The 16,495-nt window shown below is 41.5% G+C and overlaps 2 protein-coding genes across 4 annotated transcripts; both read left to right on the plus strand.

The window, feature by feature from the left end:
- The first annotated feature begins 733 nt into the window (after window positions 1-733).
- Window positions 734-6,323, plus strand: LOC101768849 (lysine-specific demethylase JMJ25). Its single transcript, XM_012846846.1, has 9 exons — window positions 734-984; window positions 1,075-1,260; window positions 4,519-4,659; window positions 4,846-5,127; window positions 5,221-5,293; window positions 5,378-5,463; window positions 5,585-5,704; window positions 6,201-6,263; window positions 6,312-6,323. The coding sequence occupies exons 1-9, from the start codon at window positions 874-876 to the stop codon at window positions 6,321-6,323; spliced, it is 1,074 nt and encodes a 357-aa protein (XP_012702300.1). The 5' UTR covers window positions 734-873.
- Window positions 6,324-11,747: 5,424 nt separating this feature from the next.
- On the plus strand, window positions 11,748-14,533 carry LOC101781525 (chaperonin-like RBCX protein 1, chloroplastic). Of its 3 annotated transcripts, none has more exons than XR_002678075.1 (7): window positions 11,748-12,015; window positions 12,308-12,402; window positions 12,892-13,009; window positions 13,111-13,127; window positions 13,227-13,289; window positions 13,367-13,812; window positions 14,255-14,374. XR_002678075.1 is itself a non-coding variant. In XM_004973407.3 (6 exons), the coding sequence occupies exons 1-6, from the start codon at window positions 11,850-11,852 to the stop codon at window positions 14,339-14,341; spliced, it is 546 nt and encodes a 181-aa protein (XP_004973464.1). In that variant the 5' UTR covers window positions 11,752-11,849; the 3' UTR covers window positions 14,342-14,533. The 3 variants fall into 3 exon arrangements, 1 of the variants encoding a protein (XP_004973464.1); XR_001164329.2 differs by having other exon boundaries at window positions 13,370-13,812; XM_004973407.3 differs by lacking the exon at window positions 13,367-13,812 and having other exon boundaries at window positions 11,752-12,015; window positions 14,255-14,533.
- Window positions 14,534-16,495: the final 1,962 nt, after the last annotated feature.

Below are 16,495 nucleotides of genomic sequence, written 5' to 3' on the forward strand. Positions count from 1 at the left end.
ATCGAAGAAAGTTATTGCTGCCTCAGCAGGTTGCTTGATCCCCTACGTGCCCGTGCACAAAAGCCCAAAACCACCTATCGAAATTGTCGATGAGGGCATGCAAATATGGACCTTCAGCTTCTTGGCGGCGGTGGTGGTCGCAAGGTCACGATGAAGAGGATGTGCCAGGAGAACTAGCTCGCCGGCCTCCTTGAATCCCAAGCCTCTACTTTATCTGCGTTCAAGATGTTCGAACCACTTGATGTCAGTGCTTGCTCGTGCTGTCAATCCAGTGACTCAGTCAACAATCGGATAATGTGAAGCATTCCAAAAGCACTGGGTGGGAGGAGAGCCCGTGGTCAATCGGTGTGTGATCAAGAATATGTCCAAGTTCAGCTGGGAACCACGAATAGCGATTGCAGGTGTTCAGAACTAAAGAATGTGAAGGCAATCGGTGTGATGTGTTACTTGTGATTTTGAACCGTTATGCGTGCACACTTTTGTGTGTGTGTGTGTTACAACTCTTCCTTTTTACGGATATCTTAATTTAGTTCTTGCCGCTTATTGTGCTTATTAATAAAAATTTGTTTCCCAGGATTATTATTGATAACTAATTACTGATGTGATGCAGGAGAAGAAGCGCAAGCCACTGCTTTATCTGCCACTTTCGAGATGTTCGAACTAGTTGATGTCATAACAGCCGATGATAGTGCCTGCTCGGGCTATCACTCCAGCGACTTGGTCGTGCTCAAGGATAGCATCTTCTAGAGATGATTCACAGGACAATCACATATACTGCCCGGTATAGGACGGCAGCCAGCCGGATGATGTGAAGCACTTTCAGAAGCTGGGTGAGAGAGGAGAGCCCGTGGTCATCGGAATGTTGTCAAGAAAATGTCGGAGTTCAGCTGGGAGCAGCCAAAGATGTGGTCTGCACTGAATGGTTATGGCAGGCGTTCAGAACTGAAGAATGTGAAAGCCATCGACTGCCTTGATTTGTGTGAGGTTAGCATCAATCAATGTCTTGCATCTTTTCATATTTGAATTCCTATATGTCTAAATAATGATATGCATGTTCTTGTTTATTTTTTGTAGGTTAAAATGCACAAAAGTGAGTTCTTCAAAGGGTATTATGAAGGCACGAGGCATCACAATCAATGGCCACAAATGCTGAAGCTGAAGGATTGGCCTCCCTCAGCACACTTAGAAGATCTTTTACCGGCACATGGAAGCAAATATATAAACTCAGTGCCTTTTCAACCTTACACAAACCCGAAATCAGCTGGCTTCCTCAACATCTCTGTCACACCCGGTTTTAAAGGCAAAACCGAATACTACCTATATGTATGCCAAGATCAAGTTTTATACATATAGTGATATCATAAGTGAATAACAGCAACAGTATCACGTAAAACGCTACAAATAAAGACTTACAAACCATCAGAGACACACAGCTTAAATACTGGAAACGGAGGCTCCAAACTTCACAGACAATCGATTGGGGTTGCGTACGCCTAGAACTCAGCATCATCTTCGGAATGCTTCACACAACTTCTTCTTCTGAGCAGCAGTAAGCAAGGGTGAGTACACTTATGGTTGGTACTCAGCAAGGCCACAAGAAATAACCAGAATAACGATTTAAGTCCATCTTCAAGTTTAATTAATCATGTGAGGGTCCAGGTCGCTCTTGACCGTGAGCACGGCTGATCGATCAGTTTTACACTCTGCAGAGGTGGCACATCTTTACCCACAAGTCGCGTAAAAGTTCAAAGAACTTTGGACCCAACCATGCGGTACTAGCTAGACACCATACCACACTTCCAAGGTGTGATTGCATAGGGACGCTACGAAGCCTTTACAAAGATTCCCTAATAAGAAGTGGTCCGCTAAGGTTTCATGATCAGCGCAGTATATAGCAGTCCCCTAGTGGTATAATGTCTTAGCAAAGCCCACTTCCCAAGAGAGCGAGTGTTATACACCAACTACTGTCTCCCCCTCTTGCCCTTTCGGTAAGACCGCTTCAAACTAGAGTTTCTAATTATTCAGCCAAGACCAGAGCCATTTAGTCTTGTGGTAGCACTATTTTCCTGGGTGGTTCTCCATGTTCCGATAACATAATCATGATATTATTAACAAAGCATAGGTAGAAGGATGGTTAGGGACACTTGCCTTTCTCCAACAGAAAGTTACTCTTACTGCTCTTCAGCTTCTTGCTTTCTTGAAACTCTTACTCTTCAAAACTTCGGAATAGCGATCCTTCTACTCGAAGCAAACATCGGCACAAACATACAAGCAACAAACAGGTACAACTAAGAACAATACACCAAAACAAAAGACAGGCTTTAAAAGAGCGTACTAAAGGACATGGCTCGATTCTAGGATTACGCGGACGCAGGAACACTTACAACGGAACTATGGTTGAAAAGATAAAGCTATCGAGAGTTTTAAATTATAAAAGAAAGATAAGAGCTACAAGCTTCATTTATTTTAGTTGAGAAAAGCAATGTTAAGATATCTCAGAGGAATATCCTTAGTTAGAATTAATCAAGTCATATTTATATTTTCATAAGAAAAGATGGTCTAAAGCTTAGTCCAATTTTATTTATCAATATTTAAGTACAATTTATGCAAATTAATCATTTAATTTAAAAATAAGATACATGTAGACATATAAGCGTATAGCTTTACATTTCGAGTTCAACTAAGTAGATTAAATTAAAAACACATTTATATTTATATTAGCCAAATTAATATTTAATTATGAAAACTCGAGATATAACCTATACAGATTTTATTTAGAAAACAAATTGAATAAACATTAATCAAATTGAATTTAATTTATGAAACGCCGAGGTATAACTCTAAGTGGCTTTTAATTGGAAGAATTATTTAGATAGGCATTAATCCAATTAACTTTAGTTTATGAAAAATCGGTATATAACCTAATTGTCTTTTATTTAGAAGAGGGTATGGAGTAGGCATTAATCAAATTAACAATTATTATGAAAAATGATGTTTAACACTAAATAGATTTTATTTAGAGAAGAACTCGTTTGTCAGGCATTAATCAATTTTAATATAAATTTATTTTCAAAAACAAGTATGAAGGTAAACATTACCACTATCGTGTGATTTACATTGTTATGCATCTAACGCAACTTGAACGGATTAAAACGGAGCTAAAACGTAGAATCTATGGGTTAAACGACGTTGCAGGGGTCTAAACGTAATTAACCGTAGACTTGGAGGGTTAGCTGAGAAGATTGGCAAGACACAAGGAATAGTGCTCGCGAAAAGGTTAAAGGACAGGGTTAGATTTGCAAAAACGAAGGTGCTAGACTGGATCTAGGGAAACTAATAGATCCAGGGGGTTATCTGCTAGTTTGCCAAGACACAAAGAAAAGAGGAAAATTACAGAGTTCTCCAAGGGCTAAACCAAAAAAATGCCGGATCTTCTTCTACCTCTCGCCAGGGACTCTGGCTGGGCAAATCGCCGGCGCTCCGGGCGGCTGGGGCACCGGTGGGCGGCGCAGGAGATAGAGGAGACGGAGGGGGCCTTGGGAAGGTGCTCACTGGTGGTAGGGACGCGGCGTCCCGGCCGGAATCAAACGTACAGAGGAGCAAGCGGCGGCCGGCTCGACTCCTCTACGGCGGCGGCGCTCCGGCTTCCGATTCACGGTAAGGAACGGCGAAACGGACGCGGCTCGTCGAGGTGAGGCTCCAGGAGTTGTCGGCTTCGTCCGGCAAGCAACACGCGCGGCGAATCGAGGTGGTCAAGGTCGGCGGCGGCGGCGGCTTGTCTGCACGGACGGCGGCGACGCGGGGCGAGAGAAGGACGGGGCGAGGCGGCTCAGGCAGCAGAGAAAGGCAGGGCGCTCGCCGCTTGCCCTTAAATAGGCGCGGAGCCCTAGGGTGCCGGCGTGTGGGGCGCGGACGCCCAGGAGGTGGCGGTGGCGCCGGCCGTGCTTGGCCTGGCCTCGGCCAGATGGGCCTTGGCGGGCTGGTGCTAGGCCTGAGCGGGTCGAGCCCAAGGCTCGGCCCCAAAGGAAAGGATTTTTTTTTAGAAATATTTTCCCGTGAAAGGAAAAGTCGAGAATAATCCAGATGATTCCATAATGTCAGAAAAAAATACCCTGAGAATCCCAAAATTCCAGGAAAATTCCAGAGATAGTTTAGGGCACAAGGAGTCTAAATAAAATATTTGGAGCTCGTGAAAAGGATTCTAGAGCCTTCCAAAAATTGGATTTAGCTCTAGGAAAAGGAGAATAATTTCCTGAAAAAGATGGAAAATTCTCACAAGGATCTGGGCAACGTCTAAACGTATTTTTCAAAATTTTGCACTCAAGAAAACACCAAGATGCAGCGACATGAATGCACAGACATAGAACAACATTATTTAATTTATAAAAGCAAATAATTATTTTTCCTATACTAAATTTCCTGTAAAGAAAAATAAATGTTGGTAAAATTTTTAAAATTATGAGAAAATTATTGTTTATTTATTCTTTTTATTCACATCCTGAAATTCGGAAATTTCAGGGTGTGACAATCTCTATGTTACTTCCTGATGGCATCATAAAGGTCGATCTGGGCCCAAAATCTTATATAGCGTATGGCTTCACACAAGAGCTTGGCAGAGGGGATTCGGTCACAAAGCTTCACTGCGATATATCCGATGCTGTGAGTGAGATTACCCTAATGATTCTAGCACAATAATAGTTAGCTTGAGTCGTCCCATTTTACAGTTTTATTTTCTATGCTAAATCAAAATTTAGTTACCTGTTACTAATGAATCAAATTATTATAACTTCAACCGGATTCGCCATGTATATATATGTTCCAATAATCTTGTTTATGCAATGACAGATCAATGTTCTTATGCATACCACCAAGGTTCCCCCTTCTAACGAGCACCAAGAAAATGCAATTGTTGAGCTTAAAAGAAAACACAGGGTTCAGGATAGGAAGGAATTGGGGAGCCGTGATGGTGGTGATGATACACAAGATAAGCCATCACCTAAATATATGGAGGATAAAGAAGGCGCTCTTTGGGACATATTTAGAAGAGAAGATGTCCCAAAATTAAAAGAATATCTCATACAACACTCAAAGGAGTTCCGCCATACCCATTGCTCCAAAGTAAACAGGGTTAGTACGTGTTGCAGTGTCTACAGATAGCTATGCACTGCAAAGCCATGCATGATTTTTTTTTCATTTTATAACATGTCATTCATAATCTAGGTGTATAACCCAGTGCATGATGAGACATTTAATCTGATAAGAGAGCACATAAGGAAGCTCAAAGAGGAATGCGGTGAGTTTTATCAGTTGTAAGTTAATGCAATACATCCATAAAAAATACATAACTTCATTTCAAAATTGATATTGTTGTACCCAGGAGTAGAGCCTTGGACCATAGTAGAGAAGCTTGGGGAAGCTGTTTTCGTACCCGCTGGTTGTCCTCATCAAGTGCGCAATCTTCAGGTATACTTTTGAGCATTTATACTGTACTTGATAATAAGTTTTCTATTGTCAATTATGGTAGTAGTTTTGTAACTGTATTCAACAATCAAAAGTTAATTGCGCTCCTCTATTACTTTTACAGTCCTGTACAAAGACTGCTCTAGACTTCGTTTCACTAGAAAATATTAGAGAATGTGTACACTTGACCGAAGACTTCCGTATGCTGCCCAACGTACATAGGGCAAAGGCGGATAAATTAGAGGTAAGAAATTCAAATGATCATTTATTTGCTCATCTTACTTTTTACTGGAAAATTCATTGACAGAATAAAGAGTGGGTTACTATTGGTCCTAATACATTACCCATCATTTTGCTACTACTTCCTCGTTCCATCTACTTTTATTGTGTGACAACTTGATTGATGAGCTCGATTTGTGCAAGATGGTACCCTTTTTAGATTTACATGGTCATTTTTTTAATATCATGTGACAATATTTTAAGATATACAGGGACCTTTTTGACAAAATCATGTGACTTTTAATTGTTTTGTGAGGCCAGCATGCACTTTGGCCTTACTCGAAATAACTAAAAGGGTAAGTAAAACATATGTAAAAACAACTTAAAAATACCAACTAACGATGTGATGTGGTAGGCAGACTGTCTGAAATGGCTGAAGTCATGTGACTTGAGGATTTTTTCATAATTTTCATGTTCACATGTGAAAGTTCTAATATCACAATTCTCCATGCTATGCCTAGGGTCTTTTGAAGCAGCCTGTTCAAAGTGATAATGACAACAAGAAATTGGATGACACTCCAATTGTAGTGATCTTTTTTACTATGATAATGAAAATATGACTTCTATTTTAGAGGAAACAATGAGGGTGGGGGTGGGGGGGGGGGCAAACAGCCCACCTAAACATTTTGATTTCAATAATGTTAGGTTAAACATTTTGATTTCAATAATGTTAGGTTACACTCGATTGGCGAGGAAAGCAGGCAGGAACTGTGATCAGGGGATGAGAGTTACATGAGAGGGGACAGAGCGAAGCGTCCACAAGAGAGATATGTTACTATATATTGACAACAGCTTGGCACCAAGAAAGGATAGCAGTAGAGCCATGTGCGTCTAGGACAGAAGGCGACATGATATGCAGGAGCTTGAGGATGTCATCAACGTCGAGCCATAGCCAATCGAATACCATGTGGTTTTGTTCCTTCTAGATAACATGAAGCATGGCGAGGGAAGCTGTGTGTGCCCAATGGTAGGGCTATGACCACCGAACAGCCTACTGATGAACTCAGTTGCATCTCGAGTAGAGCTCAAAGTGGATCTGCCAAGTAAACAAGCATCCAGAGTGTAGCCAAGCGCAAGCGCAATTGTATCTAGGGTGCGATGCAAGTGCAAGGCACCATGTGTGTGAGTCCTCCCATGATGGTATGACCTAGAAGGAGATCTTTGACTTCATTGGCACAAGGCCCTCCATTTAATGTTGAACATCGACAACTAGCCTTACACGGGAACATGGTACCGAGGGGATCTGCCGAGTTGGACAAGTGCCCAAATCAGCGTAGCCAAGCACATGCAATCGATGAAGGGGTGCACCACATCCTCATTGGCACTAGAGCGGAATGGGCAAGCAACCGTATCTAGAGGGTGCCATGCGTGTTCAAGGTGGCCTGGGTGCACGTCCTCCCATGGTGTAGGACCGAGAAGAAGACCTTCACCTTCATTGGCGCAAGGCCCTCTGAATGAATGTTGGACATGGAAGCCTTCCGATGGGAACATGAAGCTTACCATAAAATAGCATGTTTCCATGTTGTAACCAAGTCTAACACAAGCAATTGACCATGATTATAATCACAGTGGTGAAACCATGACAAATGAACATACAATAAGATTGAAAGCCACAACTGCAAGGCATTGGATCCAATATCCAATCCTTACGTGTCTACGCCTATCCTGCACCATGCACATTACATGTGTGCTCGACACACCTATAATGCCATGAGTCTACCCAACACATTTATGATACTCGGAACTCGCCTTCACCATGACAAACTGAGAAACTAAATTAGCTATGATTTGTATCTTCTATCTTTATTTGGTTCTATATCCTACCAGCTGTAATTTTCCTTGTGTTTATTGCTTGCTTCCTCTTGTATATCCACTTGCATGATCAATGAGGTTGTTATATATGTTAGAGGTTTGTGCTATCTTGCCTTCGTGGTATCAGAAGATTATGACAACAAATGGCAGCACATGAATGCCACCCTGCCATCTTGGATCTATGGATCCATGTCCTCTAGCCATCCTTGAGTTGATCATGGTTGCAGACATACAATATTGACGGGCACTAAAGGAACAAAAAGATATAAGATCTTTATGTTGAGGCTAAGTTCAATAACTTTGTCCAAGGCAACCTCTCAACCAATTCATGCTTTGGATGATGTGGAGCAACTCTCAATGAATGTTCCCTTGTAACTAATCTACATTATGGCTCAAATGCGAAATTTGTGCTCTCTGCTTGTGAACCAAAAAAATGATGCTCTTATCATTTACTAGCATTGCTCGTTAATTTATCTCTTGTTCTTGAGGACAGCCAATGGAAGTTATAGGATCTCTTTGAAGGCCACAACGTTTAATCACTTTGTCTAGCTCAATGTTGAAACCCTTCAATGGCACAAATGCTTATTTCAATTAAGCCACACCTGCTATAGATACTCTAACTATAGTAGGAATGATGAAAATCATAGATGTCATGATAGAGGTAATGGAGCCCATGGTAGCACTACCTAGTTTGGCCGCAACAATATCAACCTTGCCAGTGGTAGTCTCCATCCACTCGGTTGCTTATCTTGGCATTGTAGCATTACCTATTTAAACAATGGCAACTTTTCAATAGTGGTCTCCATCCACCTAGCTTACCTTTGCAATCCTTCCTTAACCCTTAGGCTGACTAATTCAATGTTTATCATGCTTAATGGCCAACAACTGAGCACCTAGCAACCAAGACAACCTCCACTTGTAGTACCATAGTCGCAAACCATCATTGCATCTATATTGCAATCATGAGTATTGATTCCACTGCTCTCAGCACTAACACAACCTTTTCCTTGACATCTTCATTATAAGACCAACATTCTCTCTTGAATGCTTTCAACATCACAATTCTCATGTCGCCACCATGGATAGATAAGTTTGTGGACTTGAGGGCATATGCTCACATGACCTTAGAGACTAGTAACCTTACATCCTTCTTCTATTCAATTACATAAACATAGTTGTTGAGAACAATATTTACATCGCCATTGGTTTTACTGATCACATCACAGTTGACTCAACCCCTCCACTTCTCTTAGATCTCCTCCAATGGTCGCATATGAGCTAGCTCATAGAATATTTTCTCATATTTTAATAGGAGAGAGAGAAGAGCTATCTCTTGATCAAGAGATAGTCTCATTCACACACTTCAAGAATATGTGGGGATGATATGTGGGGTCATTCATATTATGAGTTATGTGCTAAGAGCCAGATCATCGGAAGGGTTGTCTCCTAGAGTGCTTAGAGCTAGGTACTAGCTCATGCCATTGGAGGAGGCCTTATCTTAAGAATCACTGCTACTAAAAAAAATACTCCCTCTCAGCTCAACCCTCCACTCCTAGCTAGCACATAACTTGGATAAGGCATCACTGCCAAATCATAACACAAGCCAGCAGTGATAAGCCTCTAAAGTGTTATCAATCGGCATTGATCTCCCTTACTATTTGTGCTGATATCTATTACCACCAATATGGATACTCATGAATATTATCATTTTCATACTACTGAATTGAAAAGAACATTGATACGGGATTACTAGATGTTCTTGTTACTCCTAGTATCACAAAGAATGCTATTTCTATTAGGCAAACTGATAACCATTGTTCTACTAAATTTGATCCCTTTAGCCACTCTATGAAGGATATGTTGGTGCTTACAAAGCCCAAACAAGTGTGTTGGGCACCTTGGATTAGAAGGCTAGGCCCGGTAGGGTAACTAGAGGACTGAGTACCTAGTACAGTGTTATGTTCTGCCTTCCTCTAATTGGACTGGTATTTATAATTATAGCCAACAGATGAGATAGAGTGAAAGGGCATGTGAGAAATTACTGTATTACCCCCAGTACAGCCGGTATATGCTTAAGTCGAAATTGTTGCTTTGCCCTCGGTGCAGCCGGATATGGCCAGCAAGTTTAGTTCAGGATGAGGCGGGCTCCAGGGACATTTCCCCTAGGAGATGGTAGTGGATGCAAACTCAGCATCCTGGTCTTCTAGGGCATATACATGGCTTGCCCCAAGGCCCTGAAGCGACCCCACCAAGAGGGCGGCCACTGGTTGGCCCTTCCCGCCCATGAGGTCACTTAGGCAGCCGAGGGTAGAACCAGGAAGGCGTCATCCTGGGGGAAAGGATCCAGTGCTGCAGGCCTAGGGTACTCTAAGGCCTCTTCCGCTTTCACCCTTGCCCCTTCCTACTCCTCTTGGGTTGTATCCTTCCATGTGGTCGATAACCCAAGGAGAAGGTGATGGCCTCCATCGATTCCACGGTGAGGTCCTCCAGGACCCTCGGCCCGTGATTTCCCCAACAGGATCTCCACACCAAGAAAACAATCATCAAATGCAATAGTCATGGCAACATCTATACCCTCTTTAGTGGCTCTCCTCTTCTTATGCCCTAGTCTCCATCGCATCATGTGCCACACAATGTCAATGTTATTTCAGACATTCTAGTCATCAAGCTTTATTATCGCTTAGTCCATTCTTATGTGGGAAAATTATTCTCTTAATGAGGTTTGAGTTCTCCATATCCCTCTTGTCTCAATATATGCATGGGCATTTCTATCAAGAACATGCTAACATTTACCTTTGTTAACATTTTCATTCAAGTCTCAATGGGCCCTTTGCTCCCGCTAGTGAGAGAGGGTAGGAGCATCATGTTAGTCTAGCACAAGGTTCATTCCATGTGTTTGTGCCTATCCCACTCATGATTCTAGAAATTCTCACAACATACCCAAAATGCTAGGATTCTGCCATCACGTCAACTAACTAGGAAAGATTCTTAGTTATGATTGTGTAATGTTTTTTGTTTGTTCTCTTATGCTACATGTTGGCACATCCCTTGTATGTGAACACATGTCACCTCCATTATATATACTTGCACAAAATGAGATTGTTTGGTGTTTGAGTTATTTCTCCTTCACATACTCGGGTTGTGAGGATTCAAAACTTCAAATCATTGTTTTCTACGGTGTTGGAAACAACACAAAAAAAAACTTCTTGAGCAGTAGAATCATTATTGTAAATCTCAACTGGTTGTGCCGGCCTCAGCCATAATTGCCAAAAGCACAATCATTACTGTAGGAACAATATAAATTACACCTGCTCAGCCGTAGATTTGAGTTCGTATCAAAGAATGTCGAATCATGTTTAAATGATAATTGCGTTCTTCATAATACTATAACCTCAACTATTCTGAATGGCATTTCATTTTTACTGAAGTGTTTACATTTGTGTTACTTCTGATTTTGTATTGTTGCGCGTGCGTGTGTGTGATATAACTCTTCTTTCTTCCGTATCTAATTTAGTTCTCACCCCTTATCGTGGTTATTGAATAAAAATGTTTATGGAATTATAATTGATTACTAATTACTTATGTGATGCAGGTGAAAAAGATGATAGATTATGATCATGCTGTCAAGACGATGAAAGACCGTCTGCGGCCTATTTTTCTCCTCACATCAGTGATTAAAGGAAAAAAACAATGTAAAACTAGGAGGAAAAAAATAGTGTGCATTCCATTTGATCGATAAATTAAACAGGTATGTATTTGCTTGTGTGGAACTGAATCACCTTACCTCATCACCCGTTGATCCCCGCAAGATCTCATCTATGCAAAGCTCTCGTTTATCATCATCTGATCCCCAATAAACTGTATCATACTCCGAAAAGGATGGTCCATCTGGGTGGCACCAGCGAAGAAAACCATTGCTGCCTCAGCAGGTTGCTTGATCCCGTATATGGGCGCACAAAAATTTAAAACCATTTGTCGAAATTATCGATGAGGAGTTGAGGACAAGCGAATATGGTTCTTTTTTTTTTCTAAAACAACTAACAACTGAAAAATGAAACCTCTTATTCTAAAAAAGTGCAAAATATCTGCAGCTCTGTAGTACCCGCCCGAAATGCCCCTGCCGGCTAATATCTCAGCGCGCGCGTTTATCCCTTCGGCGCGGCCGCGACGTGTGGCGCAGGCCCCGTTGCCGATGAATATCTCCGGCGCCCTTTTCGCCTTTATCCGCGCCTATATCGCATTCCGGCAGGTCCACGTTGCGTCTTCGGGGTCGCCGGTGGTTTCGCGATTTTTTGGTCATGGAGTGCCGTGTCGTGCTTCCGCTCCAGGGCGCCGGGGTCGTCGGGGCCCGTCCACGCGTTGCCGTCCCCGTGCAGCAGGCGTTCTGGAGGACGGCGGAGCGGCGGCTGCGGCGGCTTGCGGGTGCCGTGGCGCCGACGAGGTGCAGCAAGATGTACGTCCCCGGTAAGCATTGGCTTCCACTGCACATACTCTGTTTCTATACTCCATTGCTGGTAGCTGCTGTAAGCCTGTAACTCTGTAAGTGATTTCACTGCACTGTAAAGCGAAATCAAAACCCTGTTCACGACATAGCTAGGAAGAACGATAAGAATCTCTCATGAAACAACTTTCCTCAAAGTAATACAGAATGTTCTAAAACAGGGGAACTGGGCCAGTGGCCTGGTTTAAGTGTGTGTTTTGCTTATTTTCGACGTGGGTTTACCGCCTGTCGCTGTCCTTGGCAATGGTTATTCAGGCTTTGGAGAAGGTTCGCCGGAGAGGAAGGCGGCGATCCATATGCAGAACTTCTTCAATTACATCGCCGTCAGGATTGTGCTCTCACAGCTTGAGGTTGCCTTCTTGCCATTATCCATTTTGCTGATTGCTCTTTTTTCTTCGACATAACTCACGTTAATTTGACCAATATTCTTTTTATATAATTTAATATTAATATAAATTGTTAAGTCATACTCTATGGCAATTCAAGTAGTACAGCACTGGGAGGTCTAAACATATTGATATGAACTGACAAACTGACAAAAAAAGTATCGCTGCATGTAAAATAATAACAACCATACACTGTTTCAGTCATTATTCTGTAACCCTTTAAATAACTTGGTAGTTATTCTGTAAACTTTTAAATTACTTGGTACTTGCCCACTTCACTCTGAATCAGCTCTTCATTTGTTGTTCTGTATATTCACAGACTAGACTATAGGGTGTCAGTATCTGAATTGTTCTGATCTTTTCCAAGAGATACTTGATGTTGTGGTGGTTGTGGTCTAACATCTGTTCTTTCTTTTTTCTCCTTTTCCTTTGATAAAAAATTTATTGATAAAGAGTTACAATCGGGAAGCATATTTTGAGCTTAAGGAGTTCGTCAGCCGCACCTCCCTGAACGATGCTGAACTTTTCTGCAAAAAGTTGATACGTGAGTCTCCAAGGCTGAAGGGACTAGGTAAGCCCGCTTTAACTCCACCGCCTTAGTTTAGCTTGACTCAACTATGAAATTCAGAACTGATAATTGTTCATCTCTTGTTTCGCCATGGAAACAAACAGCTATGAGGATTCTGGAGGCAAGTACCGAGAACATTAATAAGAACTGTTATATTCTAAATTTAGATTTTTTTAACAATGTTTTTCAAAGGTTTTACGATCGACTGATGCAATTGCAGGTCCGATCTGCTTATATGAAGAGTGATTTCGAGTGGGACAACCTGAAGGAGTTATCATTCAAGGTTAGCTTAATCTTCAGTATTATCGGCTTCAAATTATTTGGTTAACAAGTTATGACACTTTCTAATGCCCCCTTTAGCAGGGCTTCACCACCGGCTCCTCCACCGGTTTCTAGTGAAGCTCTACCAAAAAGGCACGAGCAAAACAGCTCCCATCCAAGAGCTCCGGGAAATCCGCTCTCTAGAGCTTTTTGGTGGAGGGGAAGCTGAAAAAATTAGCTCCGTGCCGCTTCACCCTCGGCCGCGGGGGCAACTGACCTTTTTGCCCACCATGACCCCCAGTGGAGGAAGGCAGCGCTAGGGGCCGTGGGGCGCGAGGCGGAGTGAGGTGGCGCTGGGGGCAGCGGGTTGGTGGCGCTGGGAGCCTACGCTGTGGGGCAGCGGATGGCGGCGCTAGGGGCTGGCGGTGGAGCGGAGGCGCTGGGGCGGCGATAGAGAAGAGAAGCAGAGGCCTGCCACCTGCGGATGGATAGCGGATGGCGTTGCGAGTGGATAAGGCGAGTGGACGGCTTTCTTTGGGAACAAGGTGAGGAAAGAAAGATAAAGAAATGAAGGAAAGAGAAAAAAAGGAAGGGAGAAAAAAGAAAAAGGAAAGAAAAAATAAGGAAGGATATTATGGACATTTCGTATTTTTATCCATTTGAAACAATCCAGAGAAGCTATTTTGCCAAATATTTTTCTAACCACACAAGCTGGAGATAGAAAAAGCTGCTTCACCAGAGGAGCTACAGCCGGAGCCGTTTCAGCTAAACTCACAGCTCTGCCAAACGAGCCCTGCCTCAACATAACTGCACAATATCTCCTTTTTTTCCTTCAAATTAGTTGCTTGTAAAGCCATATTCAATCCTCTTTAAGAATAAGATAGATCAAATTCTTGAGAAGCAGCACCATTTCCTCTTGTTGACATTCTTTTGTCCTCCACTACCATTTCCTCTTGTTGACATTCTTTTATCCTCCACTGTCTGCAGATGGTTGATGAGGATAATACGAAACTCATGAGGAACTATGTCTTGGAGGTCAGCCACATCGAAGACGAAAACTATAACATCAAATGATTTTTATTGAGCCTTGCCATGATATTCTACATCTAGAAGGCTTGTATGTATATAAAAGGTGTATAGTTTTTGGAGCACTTTCTCATGAAATTTTGTTGTATAGATACTACATATAGAGGATCAGTAAGTGGCATGTACATAGATGGTTAACATTACTCAAATAAAACTCCGCACATATGCACCATGTTACTATCTCGATCATCCATGCTATTGCTATTCCACACTATGAGGCAACTGAAGGTTTCACTAACATAACAAAAAAACAGCCCTGACAGAAGCATAGTGAGAGACATCTGTCTTAGCACCTAAGGCAATCCTAAACCCAGATAACGAGGCACGCAAGCTTAAAAATAGTTATATCTTGGTTCAAGGTATGCTTCAGGGTTTAGCAACCAATAGGTATAGTTCTTAAATAAAATAAATTGTAAGTGTTTAATTTCCACCCTTTTATATTCAATTTCAAGGACCCACCAGCACATAGTAATTGTTTAATCTGAAGCAACTTAGTGAGTGTTTGGCAACAACTTCTTCAGATTTGTAGAGGCCATTCTGATTCTACATGAAAGTGATTCTTTATGAGCAGAATTTTGTAACTAAAAGTGATTCTTTGCAATTATGTAAGTTAAATTTACTGAGAAAGTGATTCTGTATGAGAAGTAAACCATGCGTGAGAAGCTAGTTTTCAGCTCCCAACCTCTTATTTTATTATAGAAAACTACTTCATGGAATCGACTTAGAGTCACTTTTCGGTAAAATACTGTTTGGCAGAACTCTTCCTAGAAGCAGTGTAGAAGCTACTTTAAGAGCTCTACCAAAAAATACCCTTAATTTGATAGAAACTTCAATACCTGTCGCCTAAAACCTTAGTAATTGTTTTCTAGTAGGTTTATTGAATATTTAATAGCAACTTATAAGGGTATGGTGTAACAACGTCAACAGCGTTGCTAAGGACATCAATAAATATTGGAATATTGGAAAAAGTTCATTTTTGACCATCCAACTATTATCTCGGTTTGGTTTCGATCATCGAACTCGAAAATTAAGAATGTTTGACCGCTCAACTATTAAAACCATTTACGTTTGACAATCTAGCAGTTTTGGTTAGTGGTTTCGCTGACGTGGACAACATGTGGCAGTAGGATCCACACGTAAGTATTATCTTCCTCCCTACCCCTTTTCTCTCTCCCTCCAGTTTGATGGTCGAAACCAAACCAGGACAATAGTTGGATGGTCAAAAATGAACTTTTTCTATATATATTTAGTGATAGCTTTATGTTATTGTACAAATTCAATTGCACATTTATTAGTAGCACATATTCCAAATTTTATAGAAATGGTACCTTTTGATTTGGTAGCAATTTTAGTAAATATGTTGTAGCAACTTGTGGGAAGACTTCACTATTGTTTTTACACATTAGTTGCTAGCATACTAATATCTCCAAAACATATACAAATATGGTGTCTTATTGTTGATCTCATATTGCCGGTCTCAAAGTAACGCAGTCTTTTAATCACAGTGTCTCGTGTAACCCATAATATGAACTAATATATGCTTAAGGTGTCGCGTGCTTAGCACGACTAGTATAATTTAGAGTTACGGTTTTTAATTGATAGGAAGAAATTTACTCTAGTTACACTACTATGTTTGGGTTTTGATTTTTGAAGTGGGTTTTTGGGTGGGATCAATGAAGCGTCCGAGCAACATCCAATGCTGACATTAAAGCCTTGTTCAGATCTACCAGCTAAATTTTAGCTGGCTAAATTTAGCTGTTATGGATCCAAATAGGATTCAGCTAAAGTTTAGCTAGCTAAATATTCTTTAGCTGCTAAACGACTAAAGATCAAATTGTCTCTCCACCTTTCTCGAAAGGTACAATAGACAAGCTAAACCTAAGCCCTTTTTTTATAAAAAGAACCTCATTTTCTCAAACAAATTTACATCAGACGCACACTAGCTAGACTAGAACAGAATCTACATGCAGCTTCCGATGCGCCGGCCTTTGCATGCTAAAAACACAATCCTCATCCCTGTCCCAAAGCTCTAACCTGCAGCATTCTATAGCTACCATGCAACAACATGGACAAACAATAGTTTACACGACCCAACAAAATTAAAAGAAGTCCCTAAAAGCCCTAATCACTTTTCCGTCCTCA

Source organism: Setaria italica, chromosome VI (genome assembly GCF_000263155.2).
Source record: "Setaria italica strain Yugu1 chromosome VI, Setaria_italica_v2.0, whole genome shotgun sequence".
NCBI lineage: Eukaryota > Viridiplantae > Streptophyta > Magnoliopsida > Poales > Poaceae > Setaria > Setaria italica.